Source organism: Ilyonectria robusta (genome assembly GCF_021365365.1).
Source record: "Ilyonectria robusta strain PMI_751 chromosome Unknown BGZ61scaffold_1, whole genome shotgun sequence".
Taxonomy (NCBI): domain Eukaryota; kingdom Fungi; phylum Ascomycota; class Sordariomycetes; order Hypocreales; family Nectriaceae; genus Ilyonectria; species Ilyonectria robusta.
Window position 1 is genome coordinate 3,730,418 of NW_025764435.1, and position 16,222 is coordinate 3,746,639.

A 16,222-nucleotide genomic window follows, 5' to 3' on the forward strand; every position below is an offset into this window, starting at 1 on the left:
TCCTGTGAGCCAAAAAGAGACACGGGAATTGAAGTGAGTGAAGACACAGGACTTGCATGCCGGTGACATAGATGCATCTAGGCTTACATACTAGGCACCAGGCATGTTAAAGGCTCATCAACCCTGCTGCCACAGGCTGCCCTAGCTCCATTGATATTCCTGTCTAGCTGCTCCTATTTGTTAATCAGTCTGGTACTGGGGGTCGAGATGGCTGAGACATGTCGCTCACGATCTTGCTCCTGCAACAAAACCTGCCAGTGTCTAATCTGCTCATAGGCCTAGCCTAGGACTAGCGAGTACTAAGCTGCGTCCATCGAGTGCCACTTTATACACCGCCCGTTCACGCCTGTTTGGGTCACAGACTTCTTGCGTTGAACCAACGGACAAGACCATCTCTCGTGCATGTGGAATATGGGCGGTTTCTACCACAGTACTCTATCAATCGATAGTGAGTAAAGCCAAAAACAAACAAACAAATAAGTACATCCTTAAACGCAGTGAGATTTTTAACCAGACATGAGGCTGGTGTTTCGCATCTCCGGATTGCTATGTATTAAAAGGGGATGCAAAAAAACAATACGTAGATGAATACTGTCGTTAAAAACGATTGACTCAAGCACAACAAATGTATTAGTATATTGTAGTCACCGCACAGTCGATCAGAAAACAAGAACTTCAACAATCATTCTATAACGCTAAACCAATAAGTTGTGCCCATGCTTATTCTGTCCAGCTATAAATCACGCCTCATTTTCCAAAAGAAACATAACCACATCACGCTCTTTGGGACTCGTTGGAATAATTGAACTCGTTAATGCTCAGACCACCTCATGACAGATACGTACTTGCTATACTTTTCTCTCCATTGTGGTGTGCTCATACCCTCAGATCGACGGAGATTAGACCGAGCTCTAGAGTACAACCATCGCCCGGTGTAACCATCCGATCCCTAAACGCCGGTGCGAATCGCAACAATATGTGTCCGTCTGCGCTGCGCGCCTTACCCTCCACTTAGGCCTTGTTCCTCAAATGAGGGGGAACCCACTTGCCAGCCGTTCGCGACGGGGGCAGAGAATCCGCGGGGGGAGCAGGCGACTCCTTACGGTCAACATCACCACGGGGGGGAGCTGGGCGCTCCGACGCTGCGGCCCGAGAGCCGAAGGTGCGAGGAGGAGGAGCGTCTCTGCTGCCGGTGTCGGGTGCGCTGGCGTCGCTGGCGCCGCTGGCGCCGCTGGCTGCCTTGGCCGCTTCGCGATCACGCCAGCTGGGCTTGCCGCCAGCAAGCGCCAGTCGTGGGGGACCACCAGCCGCCGGCCGGTCGTTGGAGTCGGTTCTCTCCATTGATGGGCCGGTGCGAGCGGGTGGCGGCGCATCGGATGCCTCTCGCTCGCGATCGCGCCACTTGCCAGAGCCGATGGTCGGTGGTCTCCGGGCCTCCGAGCCCTCGGCCGGAGCGCCTCTGCTGAAGGGAGAGCCAGCACCGCCCCGTTCCTTCTCGGCCTTGCGACGGGCCAGAGCCTCCTCCTCGCGTCGCTGCTGGAGAGCTGCCTTCTCCAGAAGTTCTTGGCGATCCTTCTCTCGCTGCTCCTTGAGCTTGGCTAGCTCCTCCCTGCGGGCCTCGTCCCGGATGCGCTGCTCCTCCTTCTCGCGAGCAGCACGCTCCTCGGCCTCCTGGAGCTCGCGCTCCCTCTCCTCGCGCTCCCGCTTCTCCCGGAGACGTCGGTCGCGCACCTCCTTCTTTCGCAGAGCAATCTGCTTCTCCAACTCGCGCTCCGCATCGCGGCGGCGCTTCTCAAACTCGTCACGGCGGCGCTCATGCAGAGAGTCTCGGAAAGCCTCGTACAGAGGCACCAGACGGCTGAGACGGTGCTTGAGCTCAACGCTCTCCTTGTGCTTCTGCTCAGCATCCTTGAGCGTCTTGGCCTTGACAGTGTCGTAAATGGCACGATCCTGCTCGCTCTGCTTGGCATAATCCTCGTGGAGCTTCTTGCCCTCCTCCTTACGGTAGGCACGCTCCAGATGATCCTGGCGTCTGCCAGTGATGCGGAGACGCTCATTGACATCGTTTTTCTCACGCTCCAACTGGGCCAGCTTCATGGCACGCAGACGGTTGCTGTCCAGATTGTCAAGGTCATCCATGTTGATGTCAAGAGCCTTGTCGCTCATGTTCAGGTCGGCAATCTGCTTCTTGAGCTCCTCCTTGCGGACGCGGTCTTGGTCAGCCTTGAGGCGTCTGGCCTCACGCTCCTTTTGCTCGTCAGCCAGTCGCTTATCTTCGGCCTCTTGGAGAGCCTGCTCGCGGAGTCGCTTTTGGCGAGCATTCTCCTTCTCCTTGCGGGCCTGGATCTCGGAAGCCTCGTCCTTGCGCTTCTGAATAACTTCCTTGCGGCCAAGAATCTCCAGATGCTCCTGCTCGGCACCAGCCTTGGCACGGGCCAAAGCCGCGTTGCGAGCGTCAAGGCGCTCCTTGTTCAAGCTGGGGTCGATATAGTGGCAGGTGGTGAACAGGGACTTGGCAAGACGGGTGAGCTGGGAGCGTACAATCTCCGAAGGAGTGCTCTGGAGTCGCTGGACGCTGCCGGCCTCAGCTTCGGCGGAACCAGCACCGGAACCACTGTGGCTTGCCTTGGAAGAAGAGAAGACGTCATTGTCGAAGCTGAGAACGCCGGTGGCATGGTCCATGCGGATGGCGAGGTCACCCTTCTTGTTTCCGTTCATGATGAACTTCTCAATGGTTCCGCGGGTGACCTGGAAGGGCTCGGGGAACTGGGCGAGGCTCTCCACGAAGGTAAGGTCGACGGTTTCGTAGACCTGGGAGAGCTGCTGGAACAGACGGGTCAGGATGACCTGCTGCAGAGGAAGAATGTACTTCTCCATCTCCTCGTCGGCGCCGATCTTGGTAAGAATGGGGGAGATCTTCTGGCAGATGGACAAGGGGTGGAAGTCCACCTCAAGAATGTTGTACAGATCCCGGATCTCAGGGCGGGCGCGCTGAAGAAGGGATTTGGACAGCGCATCGCGGAAAAGACGGGCACGGGTAGGGGCCTGGTTCATGCCGAGAAGGTGTGTCAAGCGCGAGTTCTTGTTCTTTCTGGCCTCATCAAAGTCGACCATGGCACCGCGGGATCGCGAGGTGCTGATAACGGGAATAGCAAGAGCTGACAGCAAGACGAAGGAAGCGGCCTTCTGGAGATCGGCCTCAGAGGCCGGGGGGTTGTCGGCCTTCTTGCCCTGACCGCTGGCAACCAGGACGGAGGACTGGCGGAGGAGGGTGTAGTATCGCGACCAAGCAGCGGCGTGGAAGAGGTAGTTCTCGCCGACGAGGAAAATTCGAGTGAGCTTCTCATAGTAGTTGGCCATCATGATGTTCTTGGGGGGGCGCTTGCTGAGGTTGAGCAGGGTGTGGATGTCCTCAACACTGCGGAAGGCCTCCTGCCACAGCTCCAGCTCGACGGCGACGTTGAGCTGCTGGAAACGAGTCTCCAAGTGTCGCTGCAGGGTATCGGGGTCGCTCAAGTTGATGGCGTGCATCTGAGAGGAGTACTTGGCGGCAGTCTGGACATGGTTGCGGAGGAGCTCGCAGAGTCTTCGGAACTCGGTCTTTCGGGTGTACTTGAGACAGAAGTCGAAGGCCTGCAGGGCAGTGCTCTGGTAGAGGACCTCGAGACGAGCATTGTTTCGGAGGATATCGAGGACGGTTCGGTAGGCCTCCCAGAGGAACTTGAGCCAGGGGGTGACGATGGCACGGTCGGTACGATCCCGAGACTGCTCACCGGAGACAGTGGCGAGAAGAATGGACTCGGGGGTCTCGCTGGCCTCAAGATCGTCGACGCTGGAGGTGGCGGCAGTAGCCTCGATGCTCTCTTGGACCTCGTCGGCCTTCTGCTGAGCGGCGGTGACCTTCTCGACGGCGAGCTCGATGAACTTTTTCAAAACCAACTGCACATCCCCACATTAGTTGAATTCCTTACTGTCAACCCACAGGGCGTCAAGAACATACCTCGATGGTGGCAATGTTTGTGTTCTGGGAGATGTTCTTGTACTGGTAGAGGGCGTCCTTGGCAAGCTTTCCCTTCTTCTGCTCGACGGACAGCTCGACGAGGAGGAGCATCACGGGCTCCAGGGACGCGATGGGGACATTTCGAGATCGCTTGTTGGTGATGTGCTCGTGCAGCAGGGTCAAGGCCGCGGGGGCCTGGCCGACCCCCATGAGTTCGTGTGCCCGCTTGAGAACATTCTCGGGCTTCTGGTGCGGCGGCGGAGGCTATCGAGACACGACAAATCAGTATCATGACGAAACTATAGCGTGGGGAGAGGGGTAAGAGAGTAGGGCTGGAGGCATCCGGGCTCCCGGATGTCCAGAGAGAGTCACATACCATGCTGGGCAACCTCCTCTGCGGGATGACTTGGCGGGAGAGGAGATTTATAGATGATCCGAGATCGATCGCAGCCTGGGGAGGCGAGTGTGCTGGGAGACTCGGCTGGCACTCGGTATGGTGTTGCGAGGCACGCAAGAGTAATTTTTCGATTTTCGTGTGCGGACGCTATGCGAGTCGTTGAGGGGCTCTGTGGTCCAAAAATGGCACATGTCACGTGAAAGCTTACCTCAGCGGGGGAGAAGACAACGGGTGTGGCTGTGCGTGTGGGATGTAGAGGAGCCAAGGGTCAAGCCACAGGTCAGGCCGCGTCTTCCCCAGATTTGTATCACAACACCAAGAGTCCTAACCTCATCTCCCGTGCTGGCACGCAAAATATTTCCCGCTTCATGACATTTCAATGTCAGAACGAGTCTGTCGGGCTCACAGACATGGTTGTGGCTACGACAGACTTCTGGAATTGAACCAAAAGAAAGGCTCGCCTTTCTCAGTGTCTCTTGACACTCACCGTGTACTGCCATTCGGCAAAAGATGCGATGCTTCAGGGATGGGATAAATTGCACCCTGAATGGGAAATGGGCATTCGCGTCGCCTACATGGCAGATTCGAGAAATGATCTAGAAGAAGGGTTTGATTGCGGTGGCCAGGCGGCTTGGGAGGCATGTTCGGCCTTGTCTGATTTCGGGGATGGACCGGAGCAATATCCTGCACGTGATGCGTCTATCCCAGGTTGACGATAATGGCGTCTCAACGGATGGCGTCACGGTCATTTGACACAGGTTCCGGCTGACTGAGGCGTGAATTAGTAGTTGGCAAAAGAAAGGTTTGGCGTCTCCCAGCTCAAGCTAGGATTCCTCATCAACACCACCAAAAGCACAGTGGAGAGGAGTGACATGTACAGTGTCACAGGTGCTACGCCTTGGGAACAAGGGAAAAGTTAAACCCAAGCTGCCGGTGGGTAAATGAAAAGCGCTAAGCTCAAGGCGGGCGTGATCCACCGGGGACGAACGGCTCGAACCATGTTGGTGAAGATGGCGCGCATCAGCCCACTGGGCAAAACTGGCGTCATGGTGCGACTTGGGGGCGAAGCTGAGGAAGACAAGGAGGCGTGATGGGCACTCAGCGCGATGCTGGAGCCAGGTCAGAAGGTTGGTCACTGAAGCAGATTATAGACATATGTCCATTGAGAAAGCTGTGGGTTGTCTCGCTCCTGAATGCAGAAGAAATGCCCTCTGCACTGTAAGAAAATGCGCAACGCTACTAACGCAACGCAAAGGCACGGAACAGCGGCCAGTTTTTTCCCTAGGACTTTCGGCTTGGGCACCCCCGAGGTATTAGAGGTACTCAGGTGGTGCTCAGGTTGGTCTCCCGTCTAGACCCAGGGGAGGTCCAATGTACCATTCCTACCGGTGGAGGGGGGCGACGAGCGGGTTGCCAAGACAAGGTCTCATCTTAATTGCTGTGCAAATCCGGCAACTTTACGGAGAGAGGATAGGCCCGGACGTATTAGGTAGTATGGACTGGTGGAGCACGAAGACGCGCTTGGTAATGGGCAAGGAAGGCCCCGGTGAGCCAGCGGGCGAGAGACAGACTGACAGCAAAAGAAAGGGTAGGAATAATAATAACGCGTACGTCGTGTTTCGTGCTGGTGGTGTCCATCCCAATCCCAATCCAACACTCTGTCGGGCCCGGGTCCTTCGGGATGAATGGGCCCTCGCCCATCAGCCATTGCCTCATTGCGCGGCTCACCCGCAGGTAGATTTGCTTTGCCCATCGGCCGGTGACCTCGAAGTGGCATTTTGTGGAATTCTCGGGGGCAAGCAGTCAGCCTCCAAGCCATCAAGCTCTCGACGGACGCCCCCTTTCGCTGGGAGCAATGGCGCATGTCGCTACTGCAGCAGCCCAGGAACGGGAGCGGCCAGCCCCAAGAGCGGACGGCCAATGCACTGACACGGGACGCGGACGGCAGTCTGTGCTGCGTTACCACAGAGTGCGCTGCAACCCAGGCGCTGGTGTAGCCTCAGGCGCATTGTCCCGCCCGAGTTCAGTCCGGGTCGGGTCATTCACTTCAGTTAGTAATTAGGTCCAGAGCTTGCCCCCAAGCGGAACCGTCCGTTTGTGGACCGTGGATTGGTGGAATGGGATGGTGGTGGGCTTTTCTCGTCGCTGTCGTCCAGATGCGTGTGTGCGAGTGTGCGAGTGTGTGTGCCGTGCCCACCACCAACTCTCGTTTTTGACTCTGCGTAGTATCAAACCCACGACGACGCATTGGTCCCATGGATACCAGTCCGACAATGGGAGCTGCGAAGGTTTCCGCCCTCGGCCGGGCGATCCATCCGATGGCCATCGCATTCAACTTCCAGTGTGCCGACCTCCGTCAGCGTCATCGCATTATGCGTCCTCGTCCTTGTCCTCGTCCTCGTGTTGGACACAACTTGCCTTGTTGAGCCGACAGTACCAAAGGAGATTTGTTGGTCCATGGTTGCTGATTCAGGGACACTGTACCTACTACGTAGTAGGTTCACGAACTCACCTCAAGGCCCCCCCAGCTCTCCCCCCTAATAGAAACAGACAATAGTACAATACCGACTTGGGTAAGGCAGTCCGTACTCCCCACTGCTGTGCAATGTACCATGTCGTCTCGCAGCATAAAACAGGTGCAGATATACCATGTCCAGACTAAAGCAAGGTACCTAACGTACTCTGAACGCAACCGGCGCTGGTGGGATTGGCGACATGGGGCCCGAGGTCACCAAGCAGGCCGAGGGGAGACCGCGGATTACACCCAGCCCCATCCGCCCCACACCGAGCCAATCGCTGCCATCGGCCAATTTGCCCAGAGGTCCGTTGCCGACGCCGTTCAGTGGGCTGCGACACAAACATCCAGGGGGTAGCACAGCTACTCAGGCGAGGTCGAGGCCACCTTGGGGGAGCTCTAGGGGATAGCACCCACTGTAACTCAGCAGTCCTCACTGTGTTAGCCCCCTAGCCCCCTAGCAACTGGCCTACATCCCCTAGCGGGCCCTAGCCTGATTGACGGGGGCCCCCAGATCCCCCCAATTTCCAGGGCACCCGCAGTAGCACCAGCTTCTGCTCCAGTGCACGCACCACCTTGCGCTATTGTCCCCTTGTTCTCCCCCGGGCAGCTAAAAGTACCTGCCTACGGCCGACCGGGCTCCTTCCCTGCCATCCATCCCGTCCCTCCCTCTCCTTCTTCCCCTTTGGTCTGCAGTTTCCCCCCTACCCGGTCCTTCCTACTGCGACTGCTACCTGCCACCTGCTGCTCCTTCCCCCCCGTTGCTACCTGCCTACTGCGCCATAACCCTTTTGTCGAACTCAACCACCGTCGCCCATCAACCACCACCACACAACCATCCGTCCTACACCTTCTATCTCGTCCGCATCTGCTTCACCGGCCCTCCGCCCGCTTGGAGGAAGCCTCTCGTTCTGTGTAAGTACCATCCCCAAACAGAGACACGAACGCCCTCGGACACGCTGCAAGACGGGCTTGCGGGAAAAGGGAAAGGGGAAATTGGGATTTTGCGAGAAGCGAAGAAAAAAAGGAACGACGACAAACCGACCGGCCAATCGTGCGACACAAAACGAATAGGAGTCGATCGGGAATGTCATCTTCGCAGTCACCCATTGCCCGACCTCGCCGTCAAATCCCCCTCGCATTTTCGCCGCTCGTCCAATGCCCTTCTCCGCCGCGCCGTGACCTCGCCCAGATCCCGTTCCAGCTAACCTTGGATTATGCACAGCTCTCATCGCGACCGCACCCGCGCACAATCCTTTCGCGATTCAACCACTTCATCCTTCTCTACTCCGCTGTCCCCAGCCTCCCGTTCCAAGATGCCTCAATACACCTCTCGCGATGTTGGCGACCCGTCGCAGATCAAGAAGAACAAGCAGTCGATGGCCGATCTTAAGCTGCGTCGCCTAACGGAGCTCAACAACCGCCTGCGCGAGGACCTGGAACGAGAACGCATCCCCGTGAGCACTGCGTCCAAGAGGTAAGCATATCCCCGCGAATTTGATGGCAACGCCAGCGCTGACGCGACTCGATAGCATCATCGCCTACTGCAACGGCACCCGAGACTACATGGTCCCCTCGGTCTGGGGAGCCGTCCCCAAGGGCGAAGACCCCTACGCACCGCAGCAATCCAACGGCTGCTGTGTGGTGATGTAATAATACAGCATTCCTTTTTTGTATTCCCGGTTATCAAAACAACAACCACGCAACGTCGATGATGATTCAGCGGTTGGACGGAAGAGGCCTCAGTCATTTTTGATGTGTCAAGTAACGCGTTCGAGAGGAGGATATTGGAAAGAGGAGAGACGCGGATGTTTAGAGGAGAGAGGGTGAGGAAGAGAAATCGACTCCGGACACCGAAGCACGACAACCACCACCACCACTACCACTATCAGCATTGGGAGGGCGGAGGAGACATGGCCCACCGACCAAGCGCGAGCAGGAGAGGAGGAGATACGGCGACCCCAGAACTAGTCGAGGATGCCGACCCGGATCGAGATACCCCATGATACCTGTTGGGCGGGATAAAAGCAACCGAGCGCGAGACGAGGGGGAGCAAGAGGTGCCGGGAGCTTAAACGACGTTGATGCTAATTATTTCCCTATGTATGCATGTCCTCCTTCTCTAGCTGGGGGGGCGGGGGCATGCACATGGCGAAGAGGTGATTTTTTTTTTGAGCAAGAGCAGAGGGTTTGATTTGAATCTACGGGTTTGGGGAGGGGGAGCATGGATTGGGATGGGCTCTTGCGCAATGTAATAATTCCCTTTTTCTCTATCAGCCCCCTTTCGTCGACTCTATCATTTCCATGTCGTGTACGTTTTTTTTTATATTTTTGCCAGCCAAATAAAGCTCTTTTTCCTTCTCGACCTCGATCGGCATGAGGCTTTGATGGTGGACTCCGGGCGTCCAATGTGGGCGCCAGATCAGCTTGGATCGACAAGATGGCAGAGACATACATAACACGGCAACACGATCCGTGCGAGAGGACACGTCCACAGGCGAGGGGGAAACACGGCGAGAGAGCCCTAGTAGTGACTGGGCTGGTGACTATATCTCGGCCAATGGCCATGATGGTGGACATGTTCAGCTTTCGCGGCGTCACCTCAGCTTTCGCCGATGACATGCTCCTCTGCGTCTCCCTCGCCGCCTCATCGCTCCCCCGTCTTCGATGAGCAGCCGCCGCCTCCACCCAAGGTCACGAGGCCAATCACGAGGGCCTGGATCAACTACGTAGTAAGTCGCCCCGCCAGCGGCCAGCTCCGCACCGGATCCGAGCTTTTTGCATCTCCCCCGCCCGCGGCGACTCGCGCGATAGCCTCGACTTCTGCACTAAGCCTAATTCAGGTGCCACAGGGCTTTTGCAAGCGGGCAGCTCGTTCCGTTCCGTTCGGTGTGCTGCGGTCTTTCCCATGGCATGGCGCGCTGCAGCTCAGCATTTGGCTTGTGTGGGTTTTTTTTGGTGTCTCGGGTAGAAACTCAAGCTTGCGGAACAGGACCTCAAAAAGACATTACGCAACAGCGCGTCACATACCATCTAGGGTAGGACAGTAGGAAACTACCTTGAACATCATGGCCGCCCAGGTTCCCGCAGGCTGTCTGCTGCCGCGCGTGACGATCCAGTTCTGCACCCAGTGCAAGTGGATGTTGCGCGCCGCCTATGTAAGTCCCACTGCCGCCCGGGTCCATCTTCCTCGATAGCAGAAACTACACACAAATAGCCATCCTGGGCGCATTCCTCTCACCATCCACCCTCAAGCCAACGCACTAACACATCCCCTCAGTTCGCCCAGGAACTGCTCTCCACCTTCTCCACCGCCCTCGGCGAAGTCGCCCTGCAGCCGTCCACCGGCGGCACCTTTGTCGTGGCCATCACGCATGCGGCGGGCGGCCAGGGCGATGCGTCGTCGCTCTCCACCAAGGTGCTGTGGGACCGCCGCATCGACGGCGGCTTCCCGGAGACCAAGGAGCTGAAGCGCCGCGTGCGCGATGTCGTCGAGCCCGGCCGGGATCTGGGCCATGTGGACCGCCACCACGCCGTGGCTGAGAAGGTCGTCGACGATGGCGGTAAGGCTGTGGAGGGTGGAGGGAAGGACGCGAAGGAGGAGGAGAAGAAGGAAGAGGAAGAGAAGAAGGGAGAAGAAGTGAAGAAAGGAGAGGGAAGGGAGAAATGTGAGGATTGTCAGTAGTTATACTGTCTGTATGGTTGAGTTGGTCTTGATGCCTGATGCCGATACCTGATACTCTTGCCTACGGGTCCCCCTTCACACAAGTCTCTTACACAACTCATATATACTCACCAAGATTGCAAGACCAAACTGGGACGTAAAGCTTGGCTAGTCTACCAGCTCGAAATACTGCCCAGGTTCCTGATAGGCAACCTGTCTGAAAGTGTATGAACTTGAAAGGTGTCTGTCATTCGGGTGGGTGAAAGTTCATGACATCTCACAACACCCACATAATGCCAACCCTGGGATACACAACATACAACAACCAGTGGCGTCCACTCTGGCACACCATCACTACACGACCTTTATCTACGTCATGGCATCTCGTATTGGAGAATCATGACCTCGCCTCTTCACGGAACAGCAAAGACACTCACTGCCTACGCTCTACATTGGACATGCAGCATCAAGTCTCGATATTAGCAACCATGGCCTCCATGCACACCATCGAAATGTCCGCCAGGTCGTTGGAAACAACAGGATTGGTTCATACACATCTCCCCCTTCGCTCATCGTCATCATAACTACTCTTGCCAAGGGGTACGACAACTACTACACCCCTCACCTCCCCCCCCTTCTCCAGAAAACAATTATACATGGCGACTTGTGCAATAGAAACATCTTTCCCGAGTCGGCCCTGGGTATGAAATGGACCATCATCAACCACCAACACCCCTCCCCTCCCGTCGTCGTCTGTCTGGCGCTCTTTCGTCACATGGAAAAACACATTCCCCAAAAACACCACCCCGGACCACCCCCCTCGCTGACACCAGTCTACGCAAAAAAGGCAGCGGCTTTCTGGCCGCGGATCTTGCATGGGATCCGAGCAACTGTGTGGGAAGTCAAATTTTTTGTGTATGTTTTATCTGTGAGCTAAGAAACAGCCGTTTGTCGTTATCAAGTTCGCATATGGGCATTAGAGACGATTCGGGTTTCGCAGAGGCAGCGCCGCATGTCGGCACACGTTCAGATCTGACACCCTCCCAGAGAACCAACATTCGGTGCCAGACCCGATGGCAAAGGCGAGGTGCGAGGTGGTCGAGACGAGGGAGCGCCAGTGGGAGGCGGGGCTCGGGTTAATCGTTCATCGCGATTCGTCGTCCGTCGGTCGAGGTATTCGGGAATCTAACGCCGGCCGAACCTAGATTAAAGCAAAATTGGTTGGTTTACATAATTCATAACTTGATATTGTTCTTGGAAGGGACTGGTTTGCGTCCACTCCCAAGACCACTTTTGACGTACTTTTGTTTCTTCTCAGCGGGTTTCAGGATCTGTGGAAGTCATGTCAGCACAATTGGATCTGGACAACACCAAGGATAACATAAAGGCACTGACCTGGAATGAACAAAGCAAGCTCTCATCGACGCTCATCATGGCACCTGCATTGTCAAACTCGCCACAGTAGTTGGGAGCACTGAACAGGGTCACGAGTTGACGCTTAGAAAAGAACTCGTAGCCATCCTCGACGACCTGATGGGCGCGACAGATGAGGTCCATGTCGTGCTTCTGGAGGAATCGAGAGACAACGTCGGGTCCGAAAGTGAACGAAACACCACGGTCGTTTTCGCTCCAGCCTGTAATGTCCTTATCAGGATCCGACCACAGGAGATCGCACAGGAGACCACAGTCGGGAATCTAGGGACCGTCAGTATGGATGCCGAGACACGACTCCCGCGCCGGCCAAGAAGCTTGGGGCATCGGGATGGGGAACGGGCTACATACGTCAGTGGGGCGCATCACTCGGCGGATCTGCTCCATCGAGTTGAGATCGGGGCTTAGACCGCCGTGCATGGTGAAGATCTTCTCGTCGATGATAGCGGCGATGGGAAGACAGTTGAAACAGTCGGTGAAGGTCTTCCACAGCTTAATGTTGTAACGGCGCTTGCACTCGTCGTAGAAGCCGTAGATTCGGTTGATGGAGGCACACTCGTGGTTGCCACGGAGGATGAAGAAGTTCTCGGGGTACTTGATCTTGTAGGCCAGGAGCAGGCAAATGGTCTCGAGGGATTGCTTACCTCGGTCGACGTAGTCACCGAGGAAAAGGTAGTTGGCCTCTGGAGGGAAGCCGCCGTATTCGAAGAGACGGAGCAAATCGTAGTATTGACCGTGGATGTCACCGCAGATCTATGGAGCACCGGACAGTCAGCGGGTCAATCTTCCCAAATGTGCTCTTCCAGCTCCATGTCCCGAGATTCAAATCCCAGGAGCAAATGGAAGGAGAGGGTGGGAAAAAGTACCTTGATAGGAGCTTCAAGCTCGAGGAGGATGGGCTGAGAGATGAAGATCTCACGAGCCTTAGTGCAGAGGTAGCGGATCTCGGTCTCAAGCAGCTGGACCTGCTTGCCGGGACGGCTGCCGCGTACCTCGAGTAGGCGGTCGATTATAGAGTCAAGATCGACCTCGTGTTGGTCGGCCATCTTGGAGGATTGTGCTGGCGAGAGCGGGCCCGCGGAAGTCGAGAGGGAGGTCGCGGGGCGGAGGGAGAGGACAGCAGGAGGATTCACTGGTCAATGAGATTGCGGGGGAAGTTCGTCAGATGTGAGGCCGATATGGCAAGCCGATGCACTTCGTAAATCTCGGTCGTGTCAGCTGGTGGCACACAGAAAACAAGGCGGTAATGGGCAGAGGAGGAATAATGTCGCAGAGGCCGGCGAAATCGCGACCGAAAGAGTCCAACAAAAACGACAGACGGTTGGAGATGAGGGCCCCGTGAGAGCAGTGGCGTGGAGACGAGAGAAAATTTGACGTTGAGGGCGGGATGAACGTGGAGAGGGCGCGGTGTGGGAGGAGGTGAGAGCGGAGAGCGGCAAGGACACACACGAAACTCACCTGAAGTGATCACGTCGCTTTGGGGGCTCTCGGGTAGCGAAAGCAGCAAACAAGGGCACAGCAGCGATAGCAGGCAGTCTCTCTCAGACAGTGCAGTCGTCGATACACAAACGAGGGATCGTGGCAGTCAAGATGTCAGATCAGATCGTCGTCAGGGTTGCCGCGGTGGGCCGCCGGCGTGGTTGTTGATAGCTGTCCGCGGGTCCCAGAAGAGGGCGGCAGAAGCAGGCGTCGGGAGGGGGGGGGGGATAAAAAAACAGCGTCAGCCAGCAGCGGGGACTAGCGGGCGTGTCTCGTCGCGGGAGGATAAAAAAAGAAGCGTCGAGTAGTAGACGCTTTGTCGCCGGTAGCACGATGCTGATGGAGATGGGTCTGGGTGCGAGGGCAGAGGAGCCTCGGTCGTCAGGTCACAGAGGGGATGGGGATAGGCCTCGTGGCTCCTTCGCGGGTGGGTTTCTTGTTGTTGGGGCGGCTGGTCGGGCGCGGGCGCGATCAGGAATTTGGAGTCGGGGGTCGGGTTGGGGACAGACACAGAGGCCGTCGTTCGCTTGTTCGTCTTTGGAGTTTTTGGAAATTTGCACGAGAAATAGAGTCTCGAGATGCCAGTAGGCGTCGCAGGGCGTGTCGGCGATGGGCAAACACGGGGGAGTTCGTTCTCGTCGTCGGGTTCGTTGGATGCAGATGGAGAAAGAGTCGAAGGGGGGCGGATTTTTTTTTCTCACGCAAAGGGGATGAGAAATCCATGGAATGGAGGCGGGCGCTGCCCATCCACATCCACGCCGGGGGTTTCCTGGGGTCGGTCGGGGATTGCGGCGCTCTCGGGGGGCGCTCTGGGCGCCCTGAAGGTGCTGGAGGCCACTGGAGAGGCGGGCAATATTAGCACTGCGAAGGTGCGCTTAGTGGGCACCTGTCCGTGGACTTGAGTTTTCGGGCCCTTGTTGACTTGGCCAATTTTGGCAGTGGCAGGGGAAAACGTCGGGTCGGCTACGGTAGGCTTGTGCTTTCGTGCTAATGTTGCTCCAAATTGTCCGTCGGGTACCTACCGTACTGGAACGACCCAGGAAACTCCCCTGGAAACTCCCCTGTAAGAAGCAAGGTCGAGGCGCATCCGGCCGCTGGAACCGACCCCCACGGTTCCTACCTAGCCAGGCCCACCACCACAGACCATCATCCAGCATGCAGTAGGCCTCCGGAGCTTGATTTGAAGCCTCACTCCCGTTGTCGAGACCGAAAGCCGGATTCTAGGACCTATGGGCGGCGAGACAAAAAGGGAGCTCGCTGGGTGAAGGCATGGAGGACTCAAGCCACATATTCTCAGAGCTGACTATTCCTCTCTCCCTCCATTCTCGGCCCCGGATTTGTCGGCGCCTACTCCGTAATCACCCCGGGTCTTGCTCAGCCTCTGTCTCTCTCACTCCCATGTCTCAAGGGGTACGAAGCTGGCTTCATGACCATAATCTCTCCTTCGTACTTCGTATACGGCCTGGCTGGGTTCATCTCTGACAGCAAAAAAAATGTCGGGCCCTGGGAGTTAATTGGTAATTGGTCCTCGACAAGACAGACTCGCTCACCAGCCCGACTTATCTCCTGGTCTTGCCGCTTCCCATGCCTCTCTTCCCATGCCCTGACCTGGCCACTTTGTTGAGCAAACCAACTCCTCCTCGCTTTGGTCCATAATCGTCTCGGCCCAGCGCCAAATAAAACTAGCACAGCCTCTCTCAGCAAACCGCACGAAAGTAATCCTCCCTCCCCGCCCACCCCTCCTCTCTTTTGCCACGCAACACAGCGCCATGCTACGCTACGCTGCGTCAACGCAACGCGACGTAACGCGACGACAACGCAGAAGCTGTTCCCCCTTATCCTCGTTGATCAGCTCTCATCTGTGCAGTTCTTCAAACCCATGGCGATAAAGTCACAGAGCTAGGGGGCTGACTCCCCCAAACTCAATCAACCCTCGACGCCTTCTGTCGCCCAATGAGTGGCTTCCACTGGATCTTGTCCCTGATTCAAGCGCCTCAAGCCCCTCTCATCTTGAATGACGTCTAGCAGTTCTATGTGTGGCCCGGTACTCCGTACATTACTTTGGATCAGGACTTTATGCTTCCCACTGTACGTAAGTGCTCATCACCTTTCACACACTCTGCTTCACAACCCCTCGATCTTTTTTGCCCCCCCTTCCCCATCCTTCACGATCCAATCCCCAAGCTTCCCTCCAGCTTCCCCCCGTTCTCCACCACTCATCTCTCCCCAAGCTGCACATCTTCGCCAAACTTAGCCCGCGATGCCCGCCGCCGGCAAACACGCATGCATTAAACCTGCTGCGCGAGAGAGCGCCACACGCAGCCAAGTGCTCACGCCATGGACATGGTTTCGCTTCGAAAGCCTGTCACAGTCCGTATGCGTCCCCCCTCTTCAGTTCAGGACCCCAGAGAGTTGTGTCATCATGCATTCCCTCACTTCGGCCCGAGTCACGTGACTACTCAATACCCAGAATCAACGACACCTCGGCCAATGAGACTCTGTACACCAGTTGAGCATTACTCGTCGCGCAATTTCTATATATTGTTGCTTAAACCTCCATTATCTTGGTACGCTCGTAATACTCTCCATAATCTAGGTTTCCCTCTTCATCCCATCATTCCTACCACTGGAGAAGATGGAACATCAAAGGGAAAGGCAGTGCTATCAGAGGAAGATCCTGTGCGAATGGAAATCCTCATCCCGTCTGTAGTCTCAAGTTGTAATCCTAATATGGACG

General features: G+C 56.4%; 6 protein-coding genes across 6 annotated transcripts; 3 read left to right on the plus strand and 3 right to left on the minus strand.

The window, feature by feature from the left end:
• Nucleotides 1-852: 852 nt before the first annotated feature.
• BGZ61DRAFT_544162 (uncharacterized protein) lies at nt 853-4,379 on the minus strand (the record flags this gene model as incomplete). The annotated part of the gene is made up of 3 exons (XM_046255265.1): nt 853-3,939; nt 4,001-4,264; nt 4,377-4,379. 3 exons carry the CDS (start codon nt 4,377-4,379, stop codon nt 1,012-1,014), a joined length of 3,195 nt encoding a protein of 1,064 aa, XP_046112738.1. The 3' UTR covers nt 853-1,011.
• A 3,849-nt stretch (nt 4,380-8,228) lies between these two features.
• Nucleotides 8,229-8,565, plus strand: BGZ61DRAFT_525996 (GGL domain-containing protein; the record flags this gene model as incomplete). The annotated part of the gene is made up of 2 exons (XM_046252866.1): nt 8,229-8,389; nt 8,445-8,565. 2 exons carry the CDS (start codon nt 8,229-8,231, stop codon nt 8,563-8,565), a joined length of 282 nt encoding a protein of 93 aa, XP_046112739.1.
• Nucleotides 8,566-8,784: 219 nt separating this feature from the next.
• BGZ61DRAFT_25537 (uncharacterized protein) lies at nt 8,785-9,689 on the minus strand. The gene has a single exon (XM_046238376.1). The coding sequence runs from the start codon at nt 9,531-9,533 to the stop codon at nt 9,003-9,005; it is 531 nt and encodes a 176-aa protein (XP_046112740.1). The 5' UTR covers nt 9,534-9,689; the 3' UTR covers nt 8,785-9,002.
• Nucleotides 9,690-9,979: 290 nt separating this feature from the next.
• On the plus strand, nt 9,980-10,596 carry BGZ61DRAFT_525997 (Rdx family-domain-containing protein; the record flags this gene model as incomplete). The annotated part of the gene is made up of 2 exons (XM_046252867.1): nt 9,980-10,069; nt 10,192-10,596. The coding sequence occupies 2 exons, from the start codon at nt 9,980-9,982 to the stop codon at nt 10,594-10,596; spliced, it is 495 nt and encodes a 164-aa protein (XP_046112741.1).
• A 1,214-nt stretch (nt 10,597-11,810) lies between these two features.
• Nucleotides 11,811-13,052, minus strand: BGZ61DRAFT_471332 (serine/threonine-protein phosphatase PP1; the record flags this gene model as incomplete). Its single annotated transcript, XM_046248195.1, has 4 exons — nt 11,811-11,906; nt 11,971-12,270; nt 12,358-12,759; nt 12,873-13,052. The coding sequence occupies 4 exons, from the start codon at nt 13,050-13,052 to the stop codon at nt 11,811-11,813; spliced, it is 978 nt and encodes a 325-aa protein (XP_046112742.1).
• Nucleotides 13,053-15,494: 2,442 nt separating this feature from the next.
• BGZ61DRAFT_439311 (uncharacterized protein) lies at nt 15,495-16,202 on the plus strand. The gene has a single exon (XM_046244348.1). The coding sequence runs from the start codon at nt 15,500-15,502 to the stop codon at nt 15,737-15,739; it is 240 nt and encodes a 79-aa protein (XP_046112743.1). The 5' UTR covers nt 15,495-15,499; the 3' UTR covers nt 15,740-16,202.
• The last annotated feature ends 20 nt before the right edge of the window (nt 16,203-16,222 follow it).

What these genes read in the sequence shown, in the direction of transcription:
- BGZ61DRAFT_25537 (XM_046238376.1), bottom strand. Translation starts at nt 9,533, where the DNA reads ATGTCATCGGCGAAAGCTGAGGTGACGCCGCGAAAGCTGAACATGTCC.
- BGZ61DRAFT_439311 (XM_046244348.1), top strand. Translation starts at nt 15,500, where the DNA reads ATGACGTCTAGCAGTTCTATGTGTGGCCCGGTACTCCGTACATTACTT.